The sequence below is a fragment of the Rousettus aegyptiacus genome, unplaced genomic scaffold, assembly GCF_014176215.1.
Source record: "Rousettus aegyptiacus isolate mRouAeg1 unplaced genomic scaffold, mRouAeg1.p scaffold_m13_p_2, whole genome shotgun sequence".
In the NCBI taxonomy this organism is placed as follows: domain Eukaryota; kingdom Metazoa; phylum Chordata; class Mammalia; order Chiroptera; family Pteropodidae; genus Rousettus; species Rousettus aegyptiacus.
The window spans coordinates 128298326-128321796 of NW_023416295.1; the positions used below are offsets into that span (position 1 = coordinate 128298326).

A 23471-nucleotide genomic window follows, 5' to 3' on the forward strand; every position below is an offset into this window, starting at 1 on the left:
TTTCCATGCCAAGAGAGATCTAATTACACAGAAATTAGTACAGAGAAGGATCGTTTGCTTTAATGGCATCAGCGCCAGGACAGCTGTAAATCTGGGGCCGCTGCTGCAGCCGCCTCTGGGCACTGTGCAGGCTGTAGGGGGACTTTAACTCCACAAGCCCCTTTGCTGAATGTCTGCCCAGCTGCCTGGGCCTCTACCCCTCCCCAGGATTGGAGAGCCCTATTAGGTATCCATCTCAATACAGGAGTGGGGGAAGGCCTGGGAGAGCATGGTCAATCAAAAGATGACACACAATATGTGCTCAATAAACATTCTCTAAATAATTAGAGAAGGGTTAATCCCAGTAATGCTAACCACTACTCTACTAACCAGACCAGTAGCCAAGGGATGAATACTGCTAGTAAGCACTTACTAGACAGTCTCTACTTTCTTATGAATCTCGATGAAATACATGAGGCAATCAGTCATCCTGTCTTCCACTTTAGAGATCCTAAACTCCTTCTCAGGCAGCATCAGATAATGAAGACAGCCCAGGGTTCAGATCTTGATTCTTCTGTTTACTAGCTAAGTGACCTTGGTACCTCACACACCCTCACCTGTGAAATGGAGCTCATGAAGCCTAGCTTTCAGGTTCCTGTGAGACATCAAAGAGAAAGCATTGGACCAAAAGGAAAGTGATTCACTAACTGTTGTTATCACTGTTAATGTCTTGCTAACTAACTCTTCCATTTTCCCATTACCCCTTAACTAGCCTTAATTATCCTAACTAACCCCCATTCAGGTGCCACCATACAATTTGGGGCAATAGGTAGGCAGGTAGTTTATACCCAACCTAGAACGAATGTTTCTTTATGCCAAGAATCTCATCAGAAGCCAGGGGTGAAGACAGATGACTCCAATCATCCTTGGACACCTGCAGACAGTTTTACCCATAGCCAGCTTTCTCCAAGTCCCTATCTAGGCAGTGATTATTTTAATCTCCATTATTTTCATGGAGTATGTGAATTTGTTCTTTGGGGTACTAAAGAGTCTTGTATATGATTGGGTAGAAAGTATCAATGACTTAGGAAATTAGGAGGGAGCAGGAGCTTAGGAACTGAAGTGGAGACAGGAGGCTTAAACCCATCTCAGAGCAAGGTCAAGGGAGTAGCAGAGACAGAAGCCAAAAGTCCAAGTTTCCAACTTCCTGCTAACAGTCTCCAAAAGCAGGGACTAGGCTCTTCTCTCTCTTGTCCTTTCCTACTCTGTGGTCTCCAGCCCAGGGCACTCATCAAGAAACTCCAGACTTTATGTGGACAACCATGGAGAGCTCTAAGTGGTATGTAGGCCAAGAAGGGAGGAACCAAAGAAAGGAAGGGGTACTCCCCCTTCCCAACCTCAGTCTTCCCAGAGCTCTAAGCACCGTTTGTGCAGGAACCCCTGCTCCCGCCATTCAGGGGCAGGAGGAGCCAGCAAAAGAAAGCTAAAGCACAACTATGTCCGGCTTCTCACCCCCTGATCTGTGTCCCAGGGAGGGTGAGGATTTGGCGTGAAGGGCAGAGCTACTGGGAGATTTCTGGCCCCCGCCTCCCCCCACCCCCAACCCAACTCAGGCTGCAGTCTCTCCTCGTTGTAGCAGAGCGAGAGCAAAGGGACGGGCAGTAAAGATGAGTGATGGCGCGGAGACAAGCAGAAATACACCATCATGAAAATGCTAATGACTCCTTGCTCTCTTTCTTTATGGTTGGAGTAATACAGACTTCAATCATAAAAACAATCTCCCAACATTTTAATGGGCTCCATCATGCCCGCACTTGTCGGTATATTTGAAGAATAAATCACCCTCCCCGCTCGGAATGAATTCGCTGTCAAACTCAGCTCCCTCGGAGAAAATGGATGGGGAGCGAGGATGGAGGGGTTTTATGGGGGGGGGGGGCTCTCCCCCTGTAACTCCCTCCTAAATCGGGTTTTAGATTGTTGTGCAAGACGCCGGCATCCAAAGTGGGAGGAGGGGGAACAACGGGAATTGGAGAGGAGGTGAACCTAGGGAGGGTTTGGGGATACAAGGGGCAGGGACTGAGGGACTCTACCCGCCCCTTGGATGGATGCGGAAGAGAGAAAGGGGCAGGAACTGTGGTGGCATCGGACAGAACAGGCAAAATCTTGACACTGAACCGAGAGAATGTAAGGAAGATGCAAAAAGCGTACAAGCACGCATTATTTCTGCGTTATTTGCTCGAATTTCTTTCAGACTAGGCCTCATACAGAGGCGCCAGGGAGAAGGGAAAAGTTCGAGCGATCTCTTTGGGGGAAGAGGAGGAAGAGAGAGCAGAAAACAAGCCCAGGAGTTCTCTCTCTGAGCTGGCAGGTTTCGCCGAAATAAGCCACAGGTCCCCACGGCTAAGAACTCGCTGACAGTCCCACAGTCCCGTGTAATTCTCATTTCCATACAGGTGGCCTTCAGCCAATGAAAACTTGCGATGCGCATAGTGTGAGCAGCCAATCCCAGTTAAGGGTGAGCCTAGCTGCCTGGCCTAATTGCATCTTGATTGGTTGTGATGTTGCTAGGCAGAAGTGGGGTCCCGGAGATTGATGCCGGCAAGATTGAAGAGACAGGTGGATATGAAAATATCCGGAAACCTAGGTTCCTGGATTGACAGTTTTCTTCCCGAGCTCCTTTATTCTTAAAGGATTAAGTAGTCAGGGGAATGCTCTTTTCTTCTCCACTTGAGTGGGATAGAGCCAAATAGTTACAACTTTTTCCTCAAACGCCTTCAGAGAAATCTGGCTACTTTGAGGGTCTTTTAATCCGAAAAATCCTTGGTGGGTAGGGAGCAGGCGTATTTCAACCTCATGCTTGGTCTTCATACTAAGGAAGTTCTCTCTGAGGCCTATCTTCAAGCCTTCTGGCATCTAAAATGTTCAAGAAATGGAGAAATCTTGCTTCACGTTCTTCTTTTAGACAGCCAGACTCAAAGCAACAGATTTCTCTACCTCCTGGCCACTTGGCCACGACCCAAGGGTGCCCCCACAGACCCTGGGAGGGTCTAGGGGGCCATAATCTTCCCCCAAAGGGCAGTGATGTGCAATTCTCAAACTCACCGCTCCCGCACCCTCTTTTGCATATCATTTGCATAGTCCTCGTTCACCTGCCCACCCCTCAAGCCAGCCTCACCCACTTCTCCTCAGCCCCCGCCCTTCTCCCCGCCACCCCACCGATGCAGTTTGTCTCCCTCACACCTTACCCTTCTCACCAGCTCACTCGCCCCCACCCCGGCGTATCACCCTCCCGCAGCCTCCGCTGCTGGAGACAGGGCGCGGAATCCTCCTGCGGCTCCTGAGTCACAGCCTGCAGGGAGGCGGGAGGAGAGCGGTGGGGAAAGAGACTGGGGGCTGCTGCTCAGAGCTAGGAGCCCGCTGTTCTGAACTAGATGGTCCGCGAACAATATGCCACCATTTAAATCTCTACGCCCTCCAGCCGCCGATTGTGATGTTAATTCTGGGATGATTTAGTGGGGCCGGCAGGCCGGAGAAGGGGGCTTGCCGCCGCTCTGTCAAAGTACTGTCCCGGGGCTTAATATTTGTAATTGAAGCTGATGAGGACTCTGTCTCTGTTTCCACTGATTAAAAAAAAAAAAAAAAAAAAAAAGAAAGAAAAAAAAGAAAAAAAGGCAGGGAGGGAAAAAGACCAACTAAATTATGAGGCCGGGAGAAAAACATGATTAATCAAAGGTTTGGACTGTTGCCGTGTTCGAGGCCCAGTAAATCTCGCCAGGCCCGGGCTTGGGGAGGCCTGAGGATAAATCTGAGCCGTCCAGTGTTTGCCGCCCCTTCTGTTTGCCTCTTGCTTAGCACCTCAATTAATTCGATAATTGGATTTGAAAGGATGTCAGGAGACTACCGAGTGGGAGCCGGGAGGAGTGGGTAGAGAAAAGGGTTCGGGGATAGTGAAGGAGGTGAGAGCCGGAGGGATCAGGTGGTGGGAGGATCCAGAGAGCTGGGCAGGTCCCATGAGCACCTCACCCAGCAGCCTAGCCTCTGCTGGCGGCTGGCGAGAAGACCAGGGAATTGGCTGCCTTACCCTCAGCTACCATTCCCAGCCCAACTCTCTACACACAACTCCCTCCAAGCTTTCCAATATTTTCTATAGTCTGCCCTTATGCTGTAGCTTCCTTTCTCAGTTCTGTTCTCCATTTGAAGCTGATGGGTGTCCCTGCCTGAATTCACTTGCAATTGCTTGTATGTTGGTTTGTGAACAAAGATTAAACATTCCCTGGTCACCTCCTCTGGTTCACCCCATCAGACCCACATGCACCACCCCCCCACCCCCGCCAAGATTCCCAGAAAGGCAGGGACCAAGATTTTTTGAATTCCTATCCTCAGTGATCAGAACAGGATCATGCACCCCGCCCGCCCCCCACCTCCTCTACCACACACACAGTTAAAATTCTAATCTGCAATTAAAGCTAACTTCTGCTTAAGGAAAATACCGTTACAAACAGATTACATACACATGAAGACTGACCCAAAACTGCAGATCACCAGGCTCTCAGCTGCAGCCTGACATTGAAGTAGATGCATCAGAAATTCAGCCCTTCGGTAACTGCAGGTGGATCCCCCCAAAAGGTGGACTCATCTCCTAAAAGGGAAATAATGTACTTTTAGTTTTTTCCTCTTTTTTTCATTTTTTTTTTTTTTGGTTTTTTGGTTTTTTGTTTTAGTTTTTTGATAGTGATCTTGATTTGATATTTAGGAACATGGTAAGGTCAGAGGAGAAATGAAATTTACCTGCCACTGTGTGTATATGTGTTGGGGGGGGGTGGGGAGAGAGAGAGAGAGAGACAGAGAGACAGAGAGACAGAGAGACAGAGAGACAGAGAGACAGAGAGAAGGGATTCCTCTTTAGTGTATTTTTCCTCCCTGGTCTCTGTAGAATTTTATGCAGAGATGGAGAAGGTTAAAAAAAAAAGAAATACAGGAGAACCATGCAAATGATTCTGAAAAATGAGAAGATGAAACTGGAGGCTGGAAAAGGTGGTGAAGACAGGACATAAAAGCCATCCTGCCAGATAACCTGATATTAAAGAAGATCTAGGCAAGGACACTAGTAGTCACCCCGGCTAGAGGCTACCCTGATGAGAACAGAACACACAGCTGCCCCTGATATACAGACGATGGAGGCCAAGGAGAGAGAGCTGAGCCAAATAACATGAGGGGTACAGAAAATCAATTTTTATTTATGCAGATCAATTTAAAATACTGATACCAGCCAACCACACACATTTGTTCAGATAACTGTCATCCTATGTCTGCATACACGGGAGGCAAAATCCCAATTATAAAGCGACAAAATGGAGGATTTGGGCAGTTTCGGTTCTATGTGAAAGCTCCTCAGAGAAATCGACCTTTGCCTGCTCTTTCCTACCTGGGCTCAATCTCTTGCCCATGTTGATCAAACTCTACACTCAAAAATGAATTGGACTCACCATCTGCCTTTTAATCATAGCCTAGTTTTGGCTATGTACTCTCAGAACAGATCCTTGATAATAAATATCCTGTATACTGGATAATATTTTCATTTAAACCTAGGAGTTAAAGGATGGGGGTCACAGGAAGAAATCAGGTTTAGGGGTCCTTTTCCAGCTCTGTCAGCTAAGCCTTTCATGAAGCCATCAAAATCTTCATATACAATTTCTCAAAAAAAAAAAAAAAAAAAGGACACCCATCTTATGAATGAGAATACCACAAGTTGCCCCTGATACAAGAAGATAAAAGTTGAGATTTGGGAATCGACACCAGATTTAAGCAGTCGAGGCTGGTGGAAAAGGAACAGAACTTGAATTTAAAAGAATAGGCTTTAAGGCAGGTGCTGTCGCTCTTCAGTTGTGTGATCAGAAGGGCTAAAGACTAGAGAGGTGAAATGACTTCTGCAGATCTCACAGCAAAAAAATGGCAGTACCAGCTCCAGAACTCAGTTCTCTATTCTCTCATTGTATAGACAGCAAAGTGTGGAATCAGACTTCTTGGATTCAAGTCCTGATTTTTCTGCTTATTAGCCATGTCTCAGTTTCCTCTTCTGTAAAATGGGGATAATAATTGTACCTACATTATAGGGTTGTTGTTAGGATTTAGATAATTTGTGTAAGGAAATCAGCACAACATCTAGCACATAACAACTACTCAATAATAGCTATTTTTATTATAGTGATGGGCAGAGTTCTTATAACTCACCAACCTGAATGACACAAATGGGCAAAAGGTATTCACCAATGCCTGTAAAATGCTTGGTGATTTAATCACTAGGTCTTAAGGAAAGGAATGAACACTGCCTTGAAATAGCCCTGAAAAAACAGTAGACTTTCTGTTTTGATGACTCTAAAGACCACTTCTCCACTCAAACCAGTCTTATACCTTTAAGTCTGCTAGAACAAGGTTTATACAGGAGGGATACACCTGAAACAGTTCTATCAAGGGCTCATTATTCAGTTGTCTCATTCATTCATTCAGTCATTGAATGCCTAGTTGAAAAGCAGCATGATTCATCAATCCATCAAACCTATATCGAGGGCCCATTATGTGCACAACACTTTTATAGGCGGTTATCAAACCATTAGTCCATAACATTATTAGCTTCTCTAGTGATGAGGAGATATAGATATATAGATATATCATCCATCTTTGTATTCCAGCACCTAACACAGTTCAGGCACATGGGAACTCAATAAATGTATATTGAATAAATATATAGATACCATGAAAAAAAGAAGAGAAATAGAAACATATCTCCTTCCCTTAATAAACTTAAATGCTGTTTGGGGAGAGAAGACTTGCATACATGAAACAGTAAGAGAACGGTACAAAATAGTAAGCATATTAAGACCGTGAATTATTTCTAGGTGATACAGACTACAAAGAGCTCAGGGGAAGTGGGGGAGGGTGGTGGGCAAGGATGCTTAACATGGGAAGATGAACCTGAAATAAAGAGCAGAATATGGAATGGCAGAGAAGTGGAAAGAGGGCATTGCAGCTACAGGAGCAGCAAGAATGACAGCATGTGGTAAGAATCTATACATGTTCAGGAACAATACGAGATCAACTTAATAAGAGGGTCAGTCCCTGAAAGACAGAATCCATGTTTGCCACCATGTGTTCCTCTGACGGTGTTCCTAGTCATCAAGAAATGACAGATTTTCTATTATTTTAGATTATTTACACCTTCTTCACCTATCTTAACCTGAAAACCAAGAATCAAAACAGTAATCAGCTGCTACTATCAGCAAACAGACTGTAAAAGTAATCACACTATTACCATTTCTCATTTATCTGTACATAAGACAGCTTACTCTTCCTCTTTGTCCCACATGGTCCTAGCCTGAGCTGGGCTTATTACTGCCTAGATTATTACTATCTTCCTTAGAAACTCCTTTTTCCCAGACACACCCCTCCCAAACAGCCTTGCCTGGAAAAAAAAAAAAAAAAAAAAAAGCTATATTTTTCCCCAGCCTCCGTGGTTACTGTAAAGAAAGCATGGTGGTGAGTGGAAAGGAAAACAATGTGAATGAGTGGTAGTTATTAAATACCAGGTGCTTTGCACATATTAGTTTATTTAATTCTCACAATAACCTATGAGATAGATATTATCTCCGTTATACACATAAGAAAACAAGTTCAGAGTATTTAGCCAGATTCAAAGAAGAGTAAATAAATATCATTTAGGGATTCAAATCCAGCCTATATGATTTCACTGTCCATGCTCTTAGATCTGGTAAGAGGGACCTCTACCCTGGATGACTGTTTTAGAGGGTGTCCTCCTCCTCCAGAGTGAAGATAATTTAAAACAAGAGGATGTGCCTACCCAGACAGAGCTCATGTCTCCCTGCTCCCATACCATGTTCCAGTGGCCAGAATCCCCTGCCGAACAGCCCCAAGCTGATTTCCAGGGCCTCTTCCTGGGGCCCAATCTCCTGAAAGCACAGAAGAGCTGCTGGAGGACACACCCCTAGCCCTGTTGGCCTGAAACATAGATGGAATTTACATGTACGGATGCACTGAGCACACACTTTTGTGTGAGGCCTCTCAGGTAGTGGGACAAGAGCCAAGAATGAAAAGAGAACCTAAGGGTCATACTGGGAGCTGGAGGAGTCCTAGAATTCTAAATATAAACGTCCTGGTTGATATTCATATATTTGTCAAGATAATAAAAAATGTTTTTTAAAATTACTTTTTTAAATTAAATTTATTGGGGTAACATTGGTTAATACAATTATAAAATTTTCAGGTGTATGTTATCATTTGACATCTGTATATTCTATTGTGTGTTTACTACCCAAAGTCCAGTTTCCTTCAGCTACCATATATTTGACCCCTTTTACCCACTTCACCCTCTCCCTAAACCCTATATCTGACCCCTTTTACCCCGTTCACCTCCCTCTCCCCTCTCCCCACTAGTAACCACTAGCCTACAGCCTTTGTCCATGAGTCTCTCTGTTTGCTTTTAGGTTTATATCCACATATAAGTGATATCATGTGATTTTCAACTTTTTCTGTCTGGCTTCTTTTGCTTAGCATGCTTATCTCAAGGTCCATCCATGTTGTCGCAAATGGCAATATTTCATCTCTTCTTGTGGCTGAATAATATTCCATCATATATATGTACCACAGCTTCTTTAGCCAATTATCTATCATAGGACACTTTGGTTGTTTCCATGTCCTGACCACTGTGAATAATGCTGCTATGATCATAGATGTGCAAATATCTTTTTGGATATGTGTTTGCAAGTCTTTGGGGTAATACCCAGTAGAGGGATGGCTGGATCATATGGTAGATCAATTCTTAGTTTTTTGACGAAAATCCATACTGTTTTCCGTAGTGGCTGTACCAATTTGCAGTCCCACCGGCAGTGTATGAAGGACCCTTTTTCTCCACATCCTCTCCAACATTTGTTATTACTTGTCCTGTTGATTATAGCTATTCTAACAGGTCTGAGATGGTATCTCATTGTGGTTTTGATTTGCATTTCCCTAATAGCTAGCAATGTTGAGCATCTTTTCATATATTTGTTGGCCATTTGTATATCCTCTAAGAAGAAGTGTCTGTTCGAGTCCTCTGTTCATTTTTTGTTTGGATCATTTGTTTTTTTGTTGTTATTGAGTTGTATGAGTCCTTTGTATATTTTGGATATTAGGCCCTTATCAGAGGTGTTGCTTACAAATATATTTGCCCATTCAGATGAAGAAGAACATATTTTATTTAATAGTTTGGTAGCTTTGATTTAAAACTTTCACATATTTAGATATTTCGTATGTAGGCCTATATGTTTTTTTTTTTAAATCTTGCCCTGGGTTCCACAAATATTAAGAGTGGGCCCACTCATCTCACTACAGCACACTGACTCTTTTCTTCCTGCCTTTTTGTTCTTTCTGCCTAGAAAGGCCCCATACTGGCCCACTAAGTAATTCACCCCTCTTCATCCTCACAGCTTCCCAAATTTACCCTTCACCTGAAATTTTTTAATACTGCAAAAAAGGTGCTGATTTTCTTTCATCCCTTTCAGAGCTGCCTAGACCTCTCCTGCTATTCGTAGACTGAAGAGGATGTATCTAATTTACAGTGCATCCCTGTAGTCATTTTACTGCCTATCCTGCCATTCTTCTGTCCTTTATGTCTGGGAGTCTTCAGGCTGTATTAGCACACTCATCAGTAGCTCTCACAAGCCACAACCCTGCTTAGCCTCTGTGATACTGAAGATCCTTGTTCTTTGATGAGTTTCCAATCTGATACACAAGGCAGAGCCTAATGACTTAGGTAGGGTTGGAAAAGTAAGGACACAACCAGGGGGATCTATGGTGGTTTCAGTTTCTTTTAGTAAGGAGAAAATTGAAGGAGTAGAGCTCAGAAGAAAAGGTTAGATTTGTGCAGGCTCATCCAGTACAGGACCAAGTTTAGAGGCAGGTCAACCAAGGAGGTAGGGTTCCTAGGTTGGGGAGCCAATGGGGGTGGTTCATAGGATGTGGAGATACAAAAAAATTAGGCTTAGAAGAAATGACACCACTCAGGTGACCCAGGCCAAAACACTGAGGACCATCTTATCTCTCCATCTCCTTCATCCCCCACAACAATTGATCACTGAGGCCTATCACTTCTTTCTAAATCTCTTGAACTCTGCCTACTTCTCTCCATCCCCACTATCACCTCAGAGTTCAGGTCACTACCAGCATCTCCCACCTGGATTATGACAACAGCTTCCTACTGCACTCCATGCCCCCAGTCCCACCCTACCTCATCAATTCTTCATATTAGAGCTAGAATGATCTAAAATGCAAATCTGAGCTTCTTATACTTCTATTGAAATGACTCCTTGGATAAAACCCAAATGTCTTAGCTTGATGCTCAAGATCCTACAGGATATAACTATTAATAACCAGTCTCACTTCTCTGTACCTTGCCACACCCACAATTGTTCATTCTAGCCACACTGAATTACTTGCCTTTTGGGGAAGAGATCACATAATCCCTCACTTTGAAGTATTTGTACTTACTGCTTCTTCTCAATGAGACATCCATCTATTCCCTCCCTATAAAGGCCTTTCAAGTGTCTCATAAATGTCACCTCCTCCTGGAAGCCTTCCTTGACTACTACTTCTCAGGACTAGGTGCATGTCCTTCCTATGTGCTCCCATAACATCCAGTGCTTAACCCTCTTATAATATTATCACACTGTGTTGAAATGATTTGTCTTTTAATTTTCTGTATGCTCTGCTAGACTATAAACATTTTAGGAGCAAGGACTCTTTCTTATTTACTGTTCAGTCATTCACAGAATTTCTGTTGAGAGCCTAGTATGTGCCAGGTACTATTCTAAATGCTGAGGATGCAGTGCTGAACAAGGTCCCTGTCCTAGTCAAGCTAATCTAATAGGGGAAAAAAGCAATAAAAAAATAAAAATAAAACTATGATAAATGCTAAAAAGAAAATAAAGGAAAATAAGAAGATACAGAAGGGAAAGTAGTGACTATTTAAACTGGGTGGTCAGGGAAGGCCTAAAGAGGTGATATCTGAGATGAGACCTAAATGAAATGAGAGAATGGACATGATTTGGAAGAAAAATGTTCCACGCAGAGGAAAGGGACTGAGTGGAAACAAGTTTGGTATGTCTGAGGGTCAGTAGGAATCTACTGTAGCTGAACCTTGGAATTTTTTCTGTGAATACTGGAAAATGATTAAGAGGTTTTAAGTTGCATTATCTGATCTACATTTTAAAAGATCACTTTAGCTACTTACTGTGTGGAGAGTAGACTGTGGTAAAACCAGATTGGAACCAGAGAGATCAACCAAAAGGCTATTGTATGGTCCAGGAAGAGATGTCAACGGCTTGGACCCGACTAGATTTTGGAAGTGGTAAGAGGTGCACAAATGTGAGATTGTATTCTCAGCATCTAGCATGATGTCTGGCTAGACATTCAATAAATATTTGATGAATGAATTAAGAATTAATTCATCCAACTAAATGAGGACTCTGAGCTGGAATTGAAAGCATCCAGCCTTTAAGCCTCTACTAAAATCCCAACCTCTCCACAAACTGGAGAGTAGATAGCTGCCACAAACAAAGAATCAGTATTAGATGACAGAAATAGATAGATAGATAGATAAATTTCTTTTAAAAATGCAATAGGAAGATGACAAAAAACTCGATAGGAAAATGGGAGATATACATGAATAGGCATTTCACAGAAGAGGAAATTCGATTGGCCAATAAATATATGAAAAGATGTTCAACTTCATTAATAATCAGGGAAATATAAATTTAAACTACCATGAAATACCATTTTATATTCAACAGATTAACTAAATACTAAAGTTAGTAAGGATAGGGTAACAATCAAAACTCTTATATACCTTAATGGGCATAAATGTTGGAAAACAACTTGACGTTATCTAGAAAAGTTGAAGATATTCATATCTTACAATTGAGAAATTCTCTTTTATATATCCTAAAGAATCTATTGCCCATGTATTCCAGGAGATGTGCAGGAATGTTATGAGTATCATTGTTTGTAATGATAAGAAAGTGGAAACAAACCTAAGTACTCTTCAACAGGGGAATTAACATATTGGTGGACTATCATACATCAATGAAAATGAATGAACTACAGCTCTCTACAGCAACATGAATGAATCTTAAAACATAATGTTTAATGAAAAGAGCAAGGAAAGAAGTTTACAAACAATATTATATCGTTCTTAGAATGGTAAAAAAAAAAAGGAGGGGGCTGGGCTCAAAGTAAACAATATATGGCAAAAATTTCAAGAAAAACCTTAAAATGATAAACATAAAATTTAGGGGCTACTATAAGAGAAAAGCACGTGGGCCCCTCAGTGATATTGGTAATGTTTTTTTTTCTATTCTTAAAATAGGGGTGGTTTAATGGGTATTCATAACTATGCTTCATGATTTATATAAAATGTCAGCTCTGGGAAGAAAAGGATTTTTGTCTTATTTTGTTCATGGCTGTGTTTCCAGCACCTAGGACAGTGTCTGTAACATAGAATCTCAATGAATATCTGCTGAATAAGGGATATACATTATTTTTTATGATTCGAATTTTTCATCTTTTTTTAAAAGAAGAAAAACTACTTTAATCATGGTGCCCTTTTATCACTCTAACTGGAAGTCATATTGCCTCAACTCCTGTTACCCACACAATCTATTCAATCTTGCTGATTATTAATTATATATGTACACTTCTTAGTGATTATAAATTTATGAAGAGAAGGGACTATGCTTTCTCCTTTATTCCCACTCACAATTTGTAGCATAATACCTTGCACATAGTAGATGCTTAATAAATATTCGCTGATCACTTGAAGTCACAGGAGATAAGGGCAAACCAGGAAGCACAGGTCTATGCTATTTATATTTAAAGCTGAAGAACTTCATAATCATGAAGCATTTTCCTACATTTTGCAGTAGAGAAAACTGAAGTCCAGAGAGGGAAAGTGATTTTCTCAAAGTTACATAATTAGTAGTATTCCAAAATCTAGATTCAGATTTCTAGTTTAGTGTCCTTAGCTCTTCACAATATATCACAATGACTTTTATTTTCTGTTCTGCCTTTGTGTGTTTCTTGTTCGGGAGCCACCAAATGGCAAGGACCAAATCTGTTCACATAGGTATTTAATCATGGCCTCTAGATAAATATGTAGGACCTGTATAAACTCATCATACAAATTCAGAGAAACTTACATTCTTCCTCAGCAAAAATTTGTTTGGCCATCCTTCTGCCACCAATTCTCCCAATGATCCCTCCCTCAGAAGCCTGGATACTAATGATCCTTTCTCTTCTTCCATTTATTGTTTTCTTTCTCCTGGAGTAGGGAGGTTTGCTGATAGATTACAGTCCTGCTATCGTGGGGAACTTATTTAGCAAGAGGAAGTAGAAAATACAACGGTCAGTGTCCACCAGCCCCAGGAGCTTGAAATTAATGATTATAAATAAAGAAGTCCAAGTGCAAAGGTACTACTTCAACTTGTACAAAATTGCCTGTTTAGCAGAAAGAAAGAGAATCCTGGGATGTTAACACTGGATGGAATCTTAGAGATCACCTACTTCTCTCCCTGGTTTCTCCAAATGAGGAAAACTGGAGTTTTGAGAGCTAAAGCAACTTGTGGAGTTACTCAGCTAGTTTGTAGTAAGGCTGGGACTAGACTCCCCAGTCTCCTGTTTCCCAGACAGCTATTCTTTCCACACCATGTGCTGGTAACATGTGCATCTAGCAAAATGCATCATAAAGTAGCCTCATCTTAAACTATCAGGAGTGAAAAACAAATTATTCAAATCTTTTCTCTTCTCTCTGAAAATTTTTTTGTGTGTGTTTCCCTGTGTCCTAGTCTCTTTTTATTCTTCTTAAGTTCCTCCACTTGGGGTTTCAACTGAACTGTGCAGCATGCCTGCATGATTCTCTTGATTCTTCTTCACTAAGCTACCATTTCCCGTTCAAAAGCAAACATGCATAAGCCAAACAAGACTCTTTCTTAGTGACCTTTGTGGAAAAGAACACCAAGAAAGAGTCTATATGAGAGGTGCTGGACTTTCCTCCTGGTCCATCCAGTCGATTAAAATGAGTCTCTGGCTCCCCTGAGGGTTGTTAACCAATCTTAAGAAAGAAAAGATTAATCTCATTTCTTCATAACCCGTGCAGGGAGGCTGCTAACCAGACTCTGCCACTAACTGTCATTAGAAAAACTGGTCAATCAGGCCAACCTTGTTACATGGTCTGGTAGGAAAAGGAAGGGATTGATTGGCAAAGATAGTTCTGGCTCCACACCCTTTACCTCCTGGACCCCAGTTTTCCGTCAGTGAAGTGAAGGAAGAACACTTTCCCCAGCCCTTGGTAAGGAAGTTCCCTAGACACTTTGCTAATGTTCTCTTGGATCAGCTTTTGTTGTTTTCAAATTCACCCCTCCCTCACATACCTCCATCCACTTTCTGTAGTTTCATTATTCCCCTACTAATTTAATTTCTAGCTTCTGACCTAGTAGCAATAGCCGCCAGGATTCTCAGCCCTCTCCACAGATCTCTACCCACCAACTCGTCAAATAGCTTGTTTTGCATGATTTATGTAGGTTAAAAAGTATAGTAATAATTGCAAGGACCTTGCAAGAGATATCATTGCAAGGACCTTGAATAAAGTCTCTAGGGAGCAGTGCAGAATTGAGTTGCAATGCCTCTAACTATAATAATTATTGTTGTTATTACTATTACTAGCATTTATTGAACTCTTCCTGAGTTCCAATGTTCACTGTGGGGTATACGCTATCATTATTCCCAATTTACGTGGGAGGAAATCGACTTAAAGGGGTTAAACAGTTTGCCCAAGGTCAGACAGCGATTTAGGAACCCATGTTTGGATGAATCCAGACCCCAGAGAATGAGATTAAGGAAGAATTAAACCTTGCAGCCCGTAACAACTTTTGGGAGGAGCCGGATCTAGCTTCCTCCCGGGTCCCTTCTCCAAACCTCCTTTGGGATCGTTAGCGATATCTGAGAGGAGCCTCAATGTCGCAACAGCTGCAACCACCGTTTGGTGGTAGCAGCCCCCGAGAACTGTAGACTTTTTGCCTCGGACTAGAAGCTGACAGCTAAAGGAATTCAGTATAGGCGAGGTGAGGATGTCTGAGGACTTCAGGGGATATCCTTGCTAGCGGTCTTCCCCTGTTCTTCACAGCATCTGGCACAGTGCCTGGCACTGCTTGGTACTTGTTAAATACCTGTTGATTGATTTGCAAGGATCCCGGCTTCATTCCTCACCTACCCTCCTCCCCCAAGACAACCACTGGAACTGGAGGGAGATTTGGGGATTTCAGGGGAACGAGTGAGAATCTTCATTGAGCTGGAATCGTGGATTTAAGAAGGACGAGAAAGTTCCCCCACCCTACTCTCCTCGCCCGCTCCTCCGATTTCTCTCCACTCCTTTCCCTCCCTTTCAGAACTCAGGGCCATAAAAATGCAGATGGAGGATCGGTGTGAAATAACGGGCCCATATAAATCCCTCTGCCGCCCGCCTGCAAGATGGATTGGCCGCATTGAAATTCCTCCGCGAGGATAATTAAACTCGGGGCCTCATCCGGGCAAAATTACATTCCTGTAATGGCGTCGCTCGGGGTCCCGGGAAATTGCTCCGTGGGCTTTCAGCGGCGGTTTTTATCGCCGGCCAGGGTGTGCCTGGCTGCGGCTCGCCTCTCCTCCGGGACCGTAAAGCTGCTGCCGTGATTTATCCTCCCCTTCTCCCAAATCCGATTAAATGGAGGAGCTCGGGGCCGGGGCGCCGCGGGGCCGGGAACCGGGAGGGGGCGGTGAGAAGGACGGGGCCAAGGAGGGGAGGACAAACAGCCCCTCAGAGGGCGGTGGATTTGGCTTTATTTATAGCCGCGGCTTTCTTTTTTCTAATTCTTTTATGGAGGTTTGGTGAGCTTTCCCCGTGCTGCGTTCAAGAACGGTGCCTGGGGTTTGCACATGAGAGGAACGAGGCAGGCTTTGCTGCCCTCTTCTTCCTAAGGGGCTCTTTAGACCCCGCCTGGGAGACAAAGAAGCCTAGAAGAAGCAATGAGGGGCAGAACCCCCGACCCATTCACTTCCTTGCATAGCAGAAGGATGTGCAAAAGGGCACAAGGGAGAAGCCAAGGGGTTTCCATGGGAGCACCTTATGGGGGTCTGCTTATCTCGAGTAGATGAAGCCTGGGCAGAGGCACAGGCATTTCGAGGGTGACCTCGCAACCTCACTGCAGGTCACTGGTGGCCGTTATTTCTGCACTGTCTCTGGACTTAGGCTCTGCGTCCCAATCATCTTTAGCCCCGATCTTCTGGATCTTCTGGCCACCAGAATGAATAAAGAGGGAGAGGGAAATAAAAGCAAAGGCACTAGAGGCACCTAGAGCATTTTGCTATTAGCCCACTGAACAGGTTACTCATCCGTAAAGCCTGGTTTCGAGGGGCAACAGAAGACAGAAATCCCATGTCTTCGTTTTCCTCCTATATTTTGGGCAATGAACCCCAATCCCGATTGCATGCTACTTAACACGGACTTTCTGGGTAGATTTTTTTTTTTCCAATGTGACTGCGCAATCTCGGAAAGGGGATGCGGGTCCAAGATCCCAAACGCAGTACAGACCAAACCGCAAGCCACGTTAGGTATCGGCTTACACTACGTAGTTTTCATTTCTGCTTACCGTCGACTCCGCCTGTAGTTTCTCTTCTCCAACGCCAGGTGGAGGACTGGACAGGCGCCACCACAGAGGTGGCAGGCGGCGCTGTGGCGCCTGAGCCGCCTCAACATTGCAATCGCTCTATCTTTGACAGATCGACTCGTTGGTCCAGGCCGCGCATGCGTTGAGCCTTCTTTTCCCTTATTCCCGCCCCCCGCCCCTCTCTGTCTTCTTTACCCCGGGAGCAGGTAAGGCCTTCGGCCCTCGCACCCGCTTTGCGCCGCGCAGGCGCGCGGGATACCCTACCTCGCGCGGATGCTTTGAGGCCCTTACCTTGCATGCTCCCACCCGGATCCTCACGTCCTTACTCGTTCTCGGTATCCCCACGCTTTAAGTCTGCCCCTTCCGCGTGTGAGTGACCTCGAACCGCGCGGGCCTGGCGCCATCTTGGACATCTCTGGGGGAGGGCGCTTTGGAGCTGGCGAAAGCCAAATCCCAGAGTGCTCATTTCACCTGTTCCGACTCAACCTTTACAAGTCCCTTTTCTAACCCTTTACCCTTTCAGAACTGTCACAACCCCCAAACTCTCCCTTCCTATCTCTGCTTTCTCCTCATCCTGACTCCGTTTCTTTATCCTGAAACCTCCAGACTTCAGGACCTCAGGTGCCGAGCAGTGGAGATAGTGGATCACCTAAAGCCACCAACCCCTCTAGTCAATTTAAAAAGTAAATTGTGAACATGGTAGAAATGAACAGAACAGTCAGAACACCTGCTGCCTTAAGGTTGTGATCTGGGAGAGCTATGGCAGAAAAGGGGCCGGTTTCTTTGGAAACTTTGTCTTCCGGTATTGTTCCTAACACTCCGGTGAAGTTGCAAAAAACACAAGTGGTAGGTTTTCCGTTAGAGGCAGCAGGCCCAAAAGGGTGGGGTGAGACTTAGCTTTGATTAGTCTGCACCTGCCAGCTCTCCTGTCAAGAGTTTACTGAGAGTCCCAGACACTGCCCTCAAGAGGAAAAGGTTTAAGAAAGGGAATGGTTAAATTAGCAGCTTTGTAACCGTGACTGATCTACACAGAGGAAGAAACCCAAGATGATTTTGGTCCTCCAATTCTGGATGGTGCTGTTGCCTGAGATGTTGTAGACTCACAGTTGCACAATTACCAGGGTTAGGAGACCTAGGGAGGAATCTACACTTCTTGCAGTTTCCTTGCCACCCTTTGTAGGGGACTCTTTACTGTGCCAGCACCACATTAAGCTCTTCACATATGTTATTTCGTTTAATCCCCTTAAGAACTACATTTTACAAATGATATTGAAGTTACTTCCTTGGGGGGAAAACTCCCTTTTTAATTTTTTTTCTAATTTATTGCTTTTTAAAAGAAATTTTGGATTTTGACCCAAGAAAATCTGAATAGTCTGGCAACAAAATTGGATTAGAGTTACATATGGGGCAGAAATCAGAGTTCTTAACAGGAAAAGAGTTGAAGACATCCATTAATCTAAAAGTAAGATTCTAGATTCAGAAGTGTAAACCGGAAAAATATGAGTCCAACTTATATAGGGAGGTGTCATTTAACAGGCCTAGGTAATCTCTTGGACTTTCAACCTGTAGCATATTAGAAAGCATTCATTTACAAGTGAGAAGAGTTCAAGTCTTGCCTCTACTACTACCATAGTTTCAAGACTGATTTTTAGACCATGTTCTCAGTGTATATAAGAATCATTTTGGAAGCTTGTTTGAAATATATGGTACTTGGGCCTTAACCCCAGAGATCTTGACCAGGAAGATTCTAAGGTGGGACCCAAGAATATGTTTTTTTAATATACCATCTTTATCCCCATGTAACTAGTTCAGGTGATCCTCTTACTTTACTTGGAAAAACCCTGCCTTTAGATATTTAACTTACCCACTTCTCTCAACTTCAGTTTTACCACCTCAGGCACCTACAGATTGTTTTGTTTCAGATCTTGGGAATACAAAATTGTATACCCTTTAGCGTGATGGTGAAAATAAATACTTTAACAGTCATTGCTAATTAGAGTAATGACAAAGTTCCTCATTGATCTTTCTTACCCTGTTAATGTAGGAAATTGTGTTTTGAGGAATCAACTACTTCCAGGTAATTAAGTAAAAAGATTGTTGGAGATCCTTCCAGTGTGTTGGCCTTCAACAAGTATCTCCCAAGAGTCTTTAAAGGGCAACCTTTTAAGGCCCAAACAATGAGGTCCTGAGAAAGGGGTTTTTTTGAGTAGAAATGGAGGAAAATTTAGGCCAAGGACACTCTTGGGAAATTCCTCTGACAACCCCAAGTCACAGGCTAAGGAAATGAATAACAGGTCTTAAAGCTGGGACCTAGTGGCTACTTGTTCAGACCAGGGGAAGTCACACAATTATAAGGAAAAGTTGGAAGCTCTGTGGAGGAAATCTTGACTTCAGTGTTCTAATTCTATCTCTTCTAAGACTGAGATCAACCACTATGTTCTCTGGGCCCTTTAAATTTTCCAGAGCACCATTTCTGCTAATAAGGGTGTTCTTTGGTGAGCAAAGACAATGTTTACAATGCTGTTTCTGTAATTCCAGCTCTCCTGCCACAGCCCCTCATCCCCTGAAAATGTATGCCTGCACCAAGTTTGTGTCTGCTCCCTCGGTGAGTATCTGCTTTTTTCTGTAAGAGTTTTTAAGGAGGGACATCTTGTCTCTTCCTTGCTAAACCTCGTTCTTCACAGTTGGGCTAGAGGAATACCCTGTGGTCTGCTAGCCTGACAAGAAAGAGCGAATGCTTGTCAGGCAACTCTCATATCCCTTGGAGGTCTGTTGTTTTCATCCAGCCATCTTAAAAGAATATAAATAAGGATATAGACTTAAGATGAGGTTATTCCTATCCCGAAACTTTCTGTAAACTAGAACCCAGCCAGAAACGATAAACATGAAGTAGATTTCCTAAATTGGACTGAGTATACACCGTGTACAGGATCTTGTCCTGAGTGTTGAAGAGCCATAGCTAAGAGTTCCCTTTGGGAGCTTAAATTTGGGTGGGATGCTAAAATACACATAAATACACATTGGAAAAATATTTGACTCAGAAGCAACAGCGTGGAAGAAATTACAAATTATTAAATGGTGGAAGCAATTGGTTCATCCATCAATAGTGAAATAGAATGATACTATTAGTGGGTACCATTTGTTGAGTACTGACTATGCCTGGCACTGAGTTTTCCAATTTGTATACATAATCTCATTTACTCCTCAAATCAACCCTTTTGAAAGGTGAGAAAACAGGCTTGGACAAATTTAAGTGACTTGTCCAAAGACTGCACAGCCGATACAGTGCTAAAATGACTAGATCTGATCTGAGTAAAGCCCTGGTTGTTAATCACCATATTTTGTGCCTTGGACATACTGGCTTGGGGTTAGTCAGAAAAGGATACCAGGAGGAGGTGAATTTAGAGCATGGACCTTTGTGCCTATTTTTCAGAAGATGCTCCAATCATTGGTTTCCTCATGGGCTAGCTGAATCTCTCTTATTGAATAAAGGAAATGCTTTTGAGGTTTATAGTTCTCATTCTCAAGGCCTGTGAAAGGGTAAGGCAAGGGGGAGCCCAAAGGAAGTAGACTTTCTTCTCTTAAAGCAAAGGAGAAGCCTAGGAAGAAGGAAAAATGGTGAGGTTCTTGAATCTAGAATTTGCCAAAAGTAAAAGAATGATCTAAGATTCTGATTTAAGTTTGAGAGAAAGAAAGGGGTATCCGAGTAACAACTTGGAATTGTTCTGAAACTCTTCTCCACAGTCTTCCTTCACCTTCTTGCCCTTGTGTCATTCCCACTAGGTCAGAAGCACCTCTCAGCTGCTGAGCCGATCGGTGTCTACATTGGTGCTGAAACGACCTGAGACAGATGAAGTACTTTATAGATGGAATTGGGCCTGTGGTTTGGGGGTAAGGGTTAGGGAGGGTTACCTTGCAGAACCAGTAGGGGGAGTGATGAGGACAGTTGACAAAGACATAAATTAGTGAAGGATCACGGCCATTGGCTTTAGGTGGCAACGGAGAACAGTTGATACTGTACTGTATATACTCTAGTGTTCCCGCTCTGGCACTAGTAGCACATGCCCATGTGTGCGATTGATAGCTGCCGTTACTTGGCCTAATTTACTGACTTCAGTTGGGAGCATTTAGTCCCAGGAAGATAATCTCTTCAGGGGACCATGCACAGACTAGGGCTTTGGCTTCAGTCTTAGACTTCTGGAGCATACTTGAATCTTAAAGGTATTTGAAGTCCACCTCTTACACTAAAAAATTCTGTTTGGCAGCATTTTAGAAGGTTTTCCAGGGAATAAAAAGCTATTCTGTTTGGGAGAGAAACCATGGGATTTGATAGCATAAAGCATTTAAATGGTACAAAAGTTTCCATAGCTAAAAGGGGTTTCTTGAAAACTTTACCTTCTACCTACCTCTCTTTCACAGAGCCTCAGCAGCTTGGCAGCCCCACGTCCCCTGACCACACTTATTTCTAGCCGCAGCTTCCAAACCAGCATCATTTCAAGGGACATCGACACAGCAGCCAAGTTCATTGGGGCTGGGGCTGCCACAGTAGGAGTGGCTGGCTCTGGGGCTGGAATTGGGACTGTGTTTGGGAGCCTCATCATTGGTTATGCCAGGTAAGATGGGCCCTCCATTGGCTCTCTGAAATGCTTTCTAAAGGTCTAGGCAGTAATATTTGGAGATCTAGAGCTATACTACCCTATACAGTAGCCACTAGCCACATGTGACTTTAAATTTTAATTAAAGTACACCAAGTTTAAGTTTTCAGTTTCTTAGTCACCAGCCATATTTCAAGTGCTCAGTAGCCACATGTAACTAGTGGCTACCTTATCGGACAGTACAGATGTAGAACATAATTAAACAGCTTTGATTTAGAGCAGAAATCGGCAAACTAAGGTGAGTGAGTATGTCTGGCCCACAGCCCAGTTTTGTATAGCTGAGCTAAGAATGGGTTTTTCATTTTTAAATAGTCATGAGGGGGTGAAAAAATGGAACAGAGACCATATGTGACCCACAAAGCCTAAAATATGTACTGTCCGGTCCTTTACAGAAAAAATTTGCTACCTGTGTTTTAAAGCCTCAGCATAGTGGCTTCACTGCTGTTTTTCCCCATCCCTGGGAATTCCCCTCTGTCACTCCTGGGAAAACTGTCTCTGTAGCCAGCTCCACTGCTTCCTGACACTTGGGACTATTTGGTCCCCACCAACTCTGGGCAACTTGCTGTTAGAACTAAATTAATCCTCTAGAGACCCAAAAGTTCTCTTAATGTCTTTGGGGAAATAAGTTTATTTTTTAGGATTTGTATGAAACAAGAAGCCTACTTGCTTCTATGTCCACAATTCTGTTAAAAGCCAGTGTTGTTTTAACTTATCTATGAAGGGTTCCAGAGGTGACACAGGGAACTAGAAATTACATATTGACTTTCAAAGTTAGGAGTTCTTTATCCCATTTTGATTCATATCATCTAAACCCCTATACTGTTGTAGCTTCTTAAAGCCCAAAATCTTTTGACTATTTTTGAAATGAGAGAAGGTAGTGTTTTCCTCTGACTCTCTTATCCTCTAGAACAGTGTTTTTCTAATTGTGTTCCATAAAACCATAGGGTTCTGAAGGTATGCCCCACAGACTGTCAGAGAATGAAGGGGAGACCAGTCATACAAGCTTTTAAAATCCCCCAGTTTTTTACCATTGCAGTTTGGCTTTTGTATGTTTCATTTTGTGGGGTTTTGCTGCTTAAAGTTTGAAAATACTGCTGTGATAGACCCTGCCACTCTGGATACTTTTTCCATCCTGGTTTATCCCTGAATAGTTAAGTGTTCAGGCCCAGAGATCTTAAGTTATGATGACATGGATGATGCATTAGAAATGGTAATGTTTGTATACAGTTTTGTTACACAGTTTTGGATTGTGCACGCCCCTCATTCAGTCTCTGTAGAGCCCTTGTGTCAGGGCAAGAACTTGGGCATGATGATGTCACCCTGAGACTCCTTACATGAGATGAGCTTAAGGGGATGAATTCTCCTTGAGCACACCTTTGATGTTCTTTTCTTTATGTGGACAAGAAATTCAGTCTTTTTTCTTCCCCTTCTCCCAGGAACCCTTCTCTGAAGCAACAGCTCTTCTCCTACGCCATTCTGGGCTTTGCCCTCTCAGAGGCCATGGGGCTCTTTTGCCTGATGGTGGCCTTTCTCATCCTCTTCGCCATGTGAAGGAGCCGTCTCCACCTTTCATAGTTCTTTCTCCAGTGTCTCATCTGCCCTGTATATTCCTTTTCCTATACTTCCCCAGGCAGCCTGGGGAAAGTGGTTGGCTCAGGGTTTGACAGCGGGAAGACAAATAAATACTGTATTAATAAGATGTTTCTTGAGTCTCCTGTGTATATTTCTTTTGTATAGTTGACTGAGTGCCTTGATGGGGGAATAAGGCCTGGAGGGTGGTGATGGTTCTAAACTCAACATGGGTCTGGCCTCACTTGTTCTTCATTCTGTGTCAGGAAAGCTTTACTCAAATTAGGGCTCCTTTTTAATAATTTTTACCTGGGATGGCCTATTACTTTAGATGATTGAGTCAGTAGCAACTTACAGTGCTGGCTTAAAATTATGACTAAAGGGCTTTCAATCTCCACCACTGCTATCCTGGCTCAGGCCCTCACTGACACCTACCTGGTCTGTTGCAGTAACCTCTTAATTGGCCTTCTGTTTCTAGTCTTTTCCCTTTAGCATTTACTTCTAACCAACACTGCCAGGTTAA

At 43.2% G+C, this 23471-nt stretch overlaps 1 protein-coding gene and 1 long non-coding RNA gene across 6 annotated transcripts; one reads left to right on the forward strand and one right to left on the reverse strand.

The window, feature by feature from the left end:
* On the reverse strand, positions 1-17196 carry LOC107509867. Of its 2 annotated transcripts, none has more exons than XR_001596668.2 (3): positions 17016-17196; positions 4505-4618; positions 1-2892 (listed from the first exon to the last, which is right to left on the reverse strand). It is a non-coding gene; the product is annotated as an uncharacterized LOC107509867 (long non-coding RNA). The 2 variants fall into 2 exon arrangements; XR_001596669.2 differs by lacking the exon at positions 17016-17196 and adding an exon at positions 16707-16877.
* On the forward strand, positions 16736-23080 carry ATP5MC2 (ATP synthase membrane subunit c locus 2). Of its 4 annotated transcripts, XM_036236608.1 has the most exons (5): positions 16736-16930; positions 19263-19329; positions 20508-20615; positions 21144-21337; positions 22816-23080. In XM_036236608.1, exons 2-5 carry the CDS (start codon positions 19294-19296, stop codon positions 22928-22930), a joined length of 453 nt encoding a protein of 150 aa, XP_036092501.1. In that variant the 5' UTR covers positions 16736-16930; positions 19263-19293; the 3' UTR covers positions 22931-23080. The 4 variants fall into 4 exon arrangements, with proteins under 4 accessions (XP_036092501.1, XP_015998244.1, XP_036092499.1 ...); XM_016142758.2 differs by lacking the exon at positions 16736-16930 and having other exon boundaries at positions 19144-19329; XM_036236606.1 differs by lacking the exons at positions 16736-16930; positions 19263-19329 and adding an exon at positions 20205-20264.
* The last annotated feature ends 391 nt before the right edge of the window (positions 23081-23471 follow it).

What these genes read in the sequence shown, in the direction of transcription:
- ATP5MC2 (XM_016142758.2), top strand. Translation starts at nt 19,159, where the DNA reads ATGTTCTCTGGGCCCTTTAAATTTTCCAGAGCACCATTTCTGCTAATA. An exon ending in ATTGGGCCTGTGGTTTGGGG is followed by an intron (nt 20,616 to 21,143) that starts GTAAGGGTTAGG and finishes TCTCTTTCACAG; the next exon opens with AGCCTCAGCAGCTTGGCAGC. An exon ending in CTCATCATTGGTTATGCCAG is followed by an intron (nt 21,338 to 22,815) that starts GTAAGATGGGCC and finishes CCCTTCTCCCAG; the next exon opens with GAACCCTTCTCTGAAGCAAC.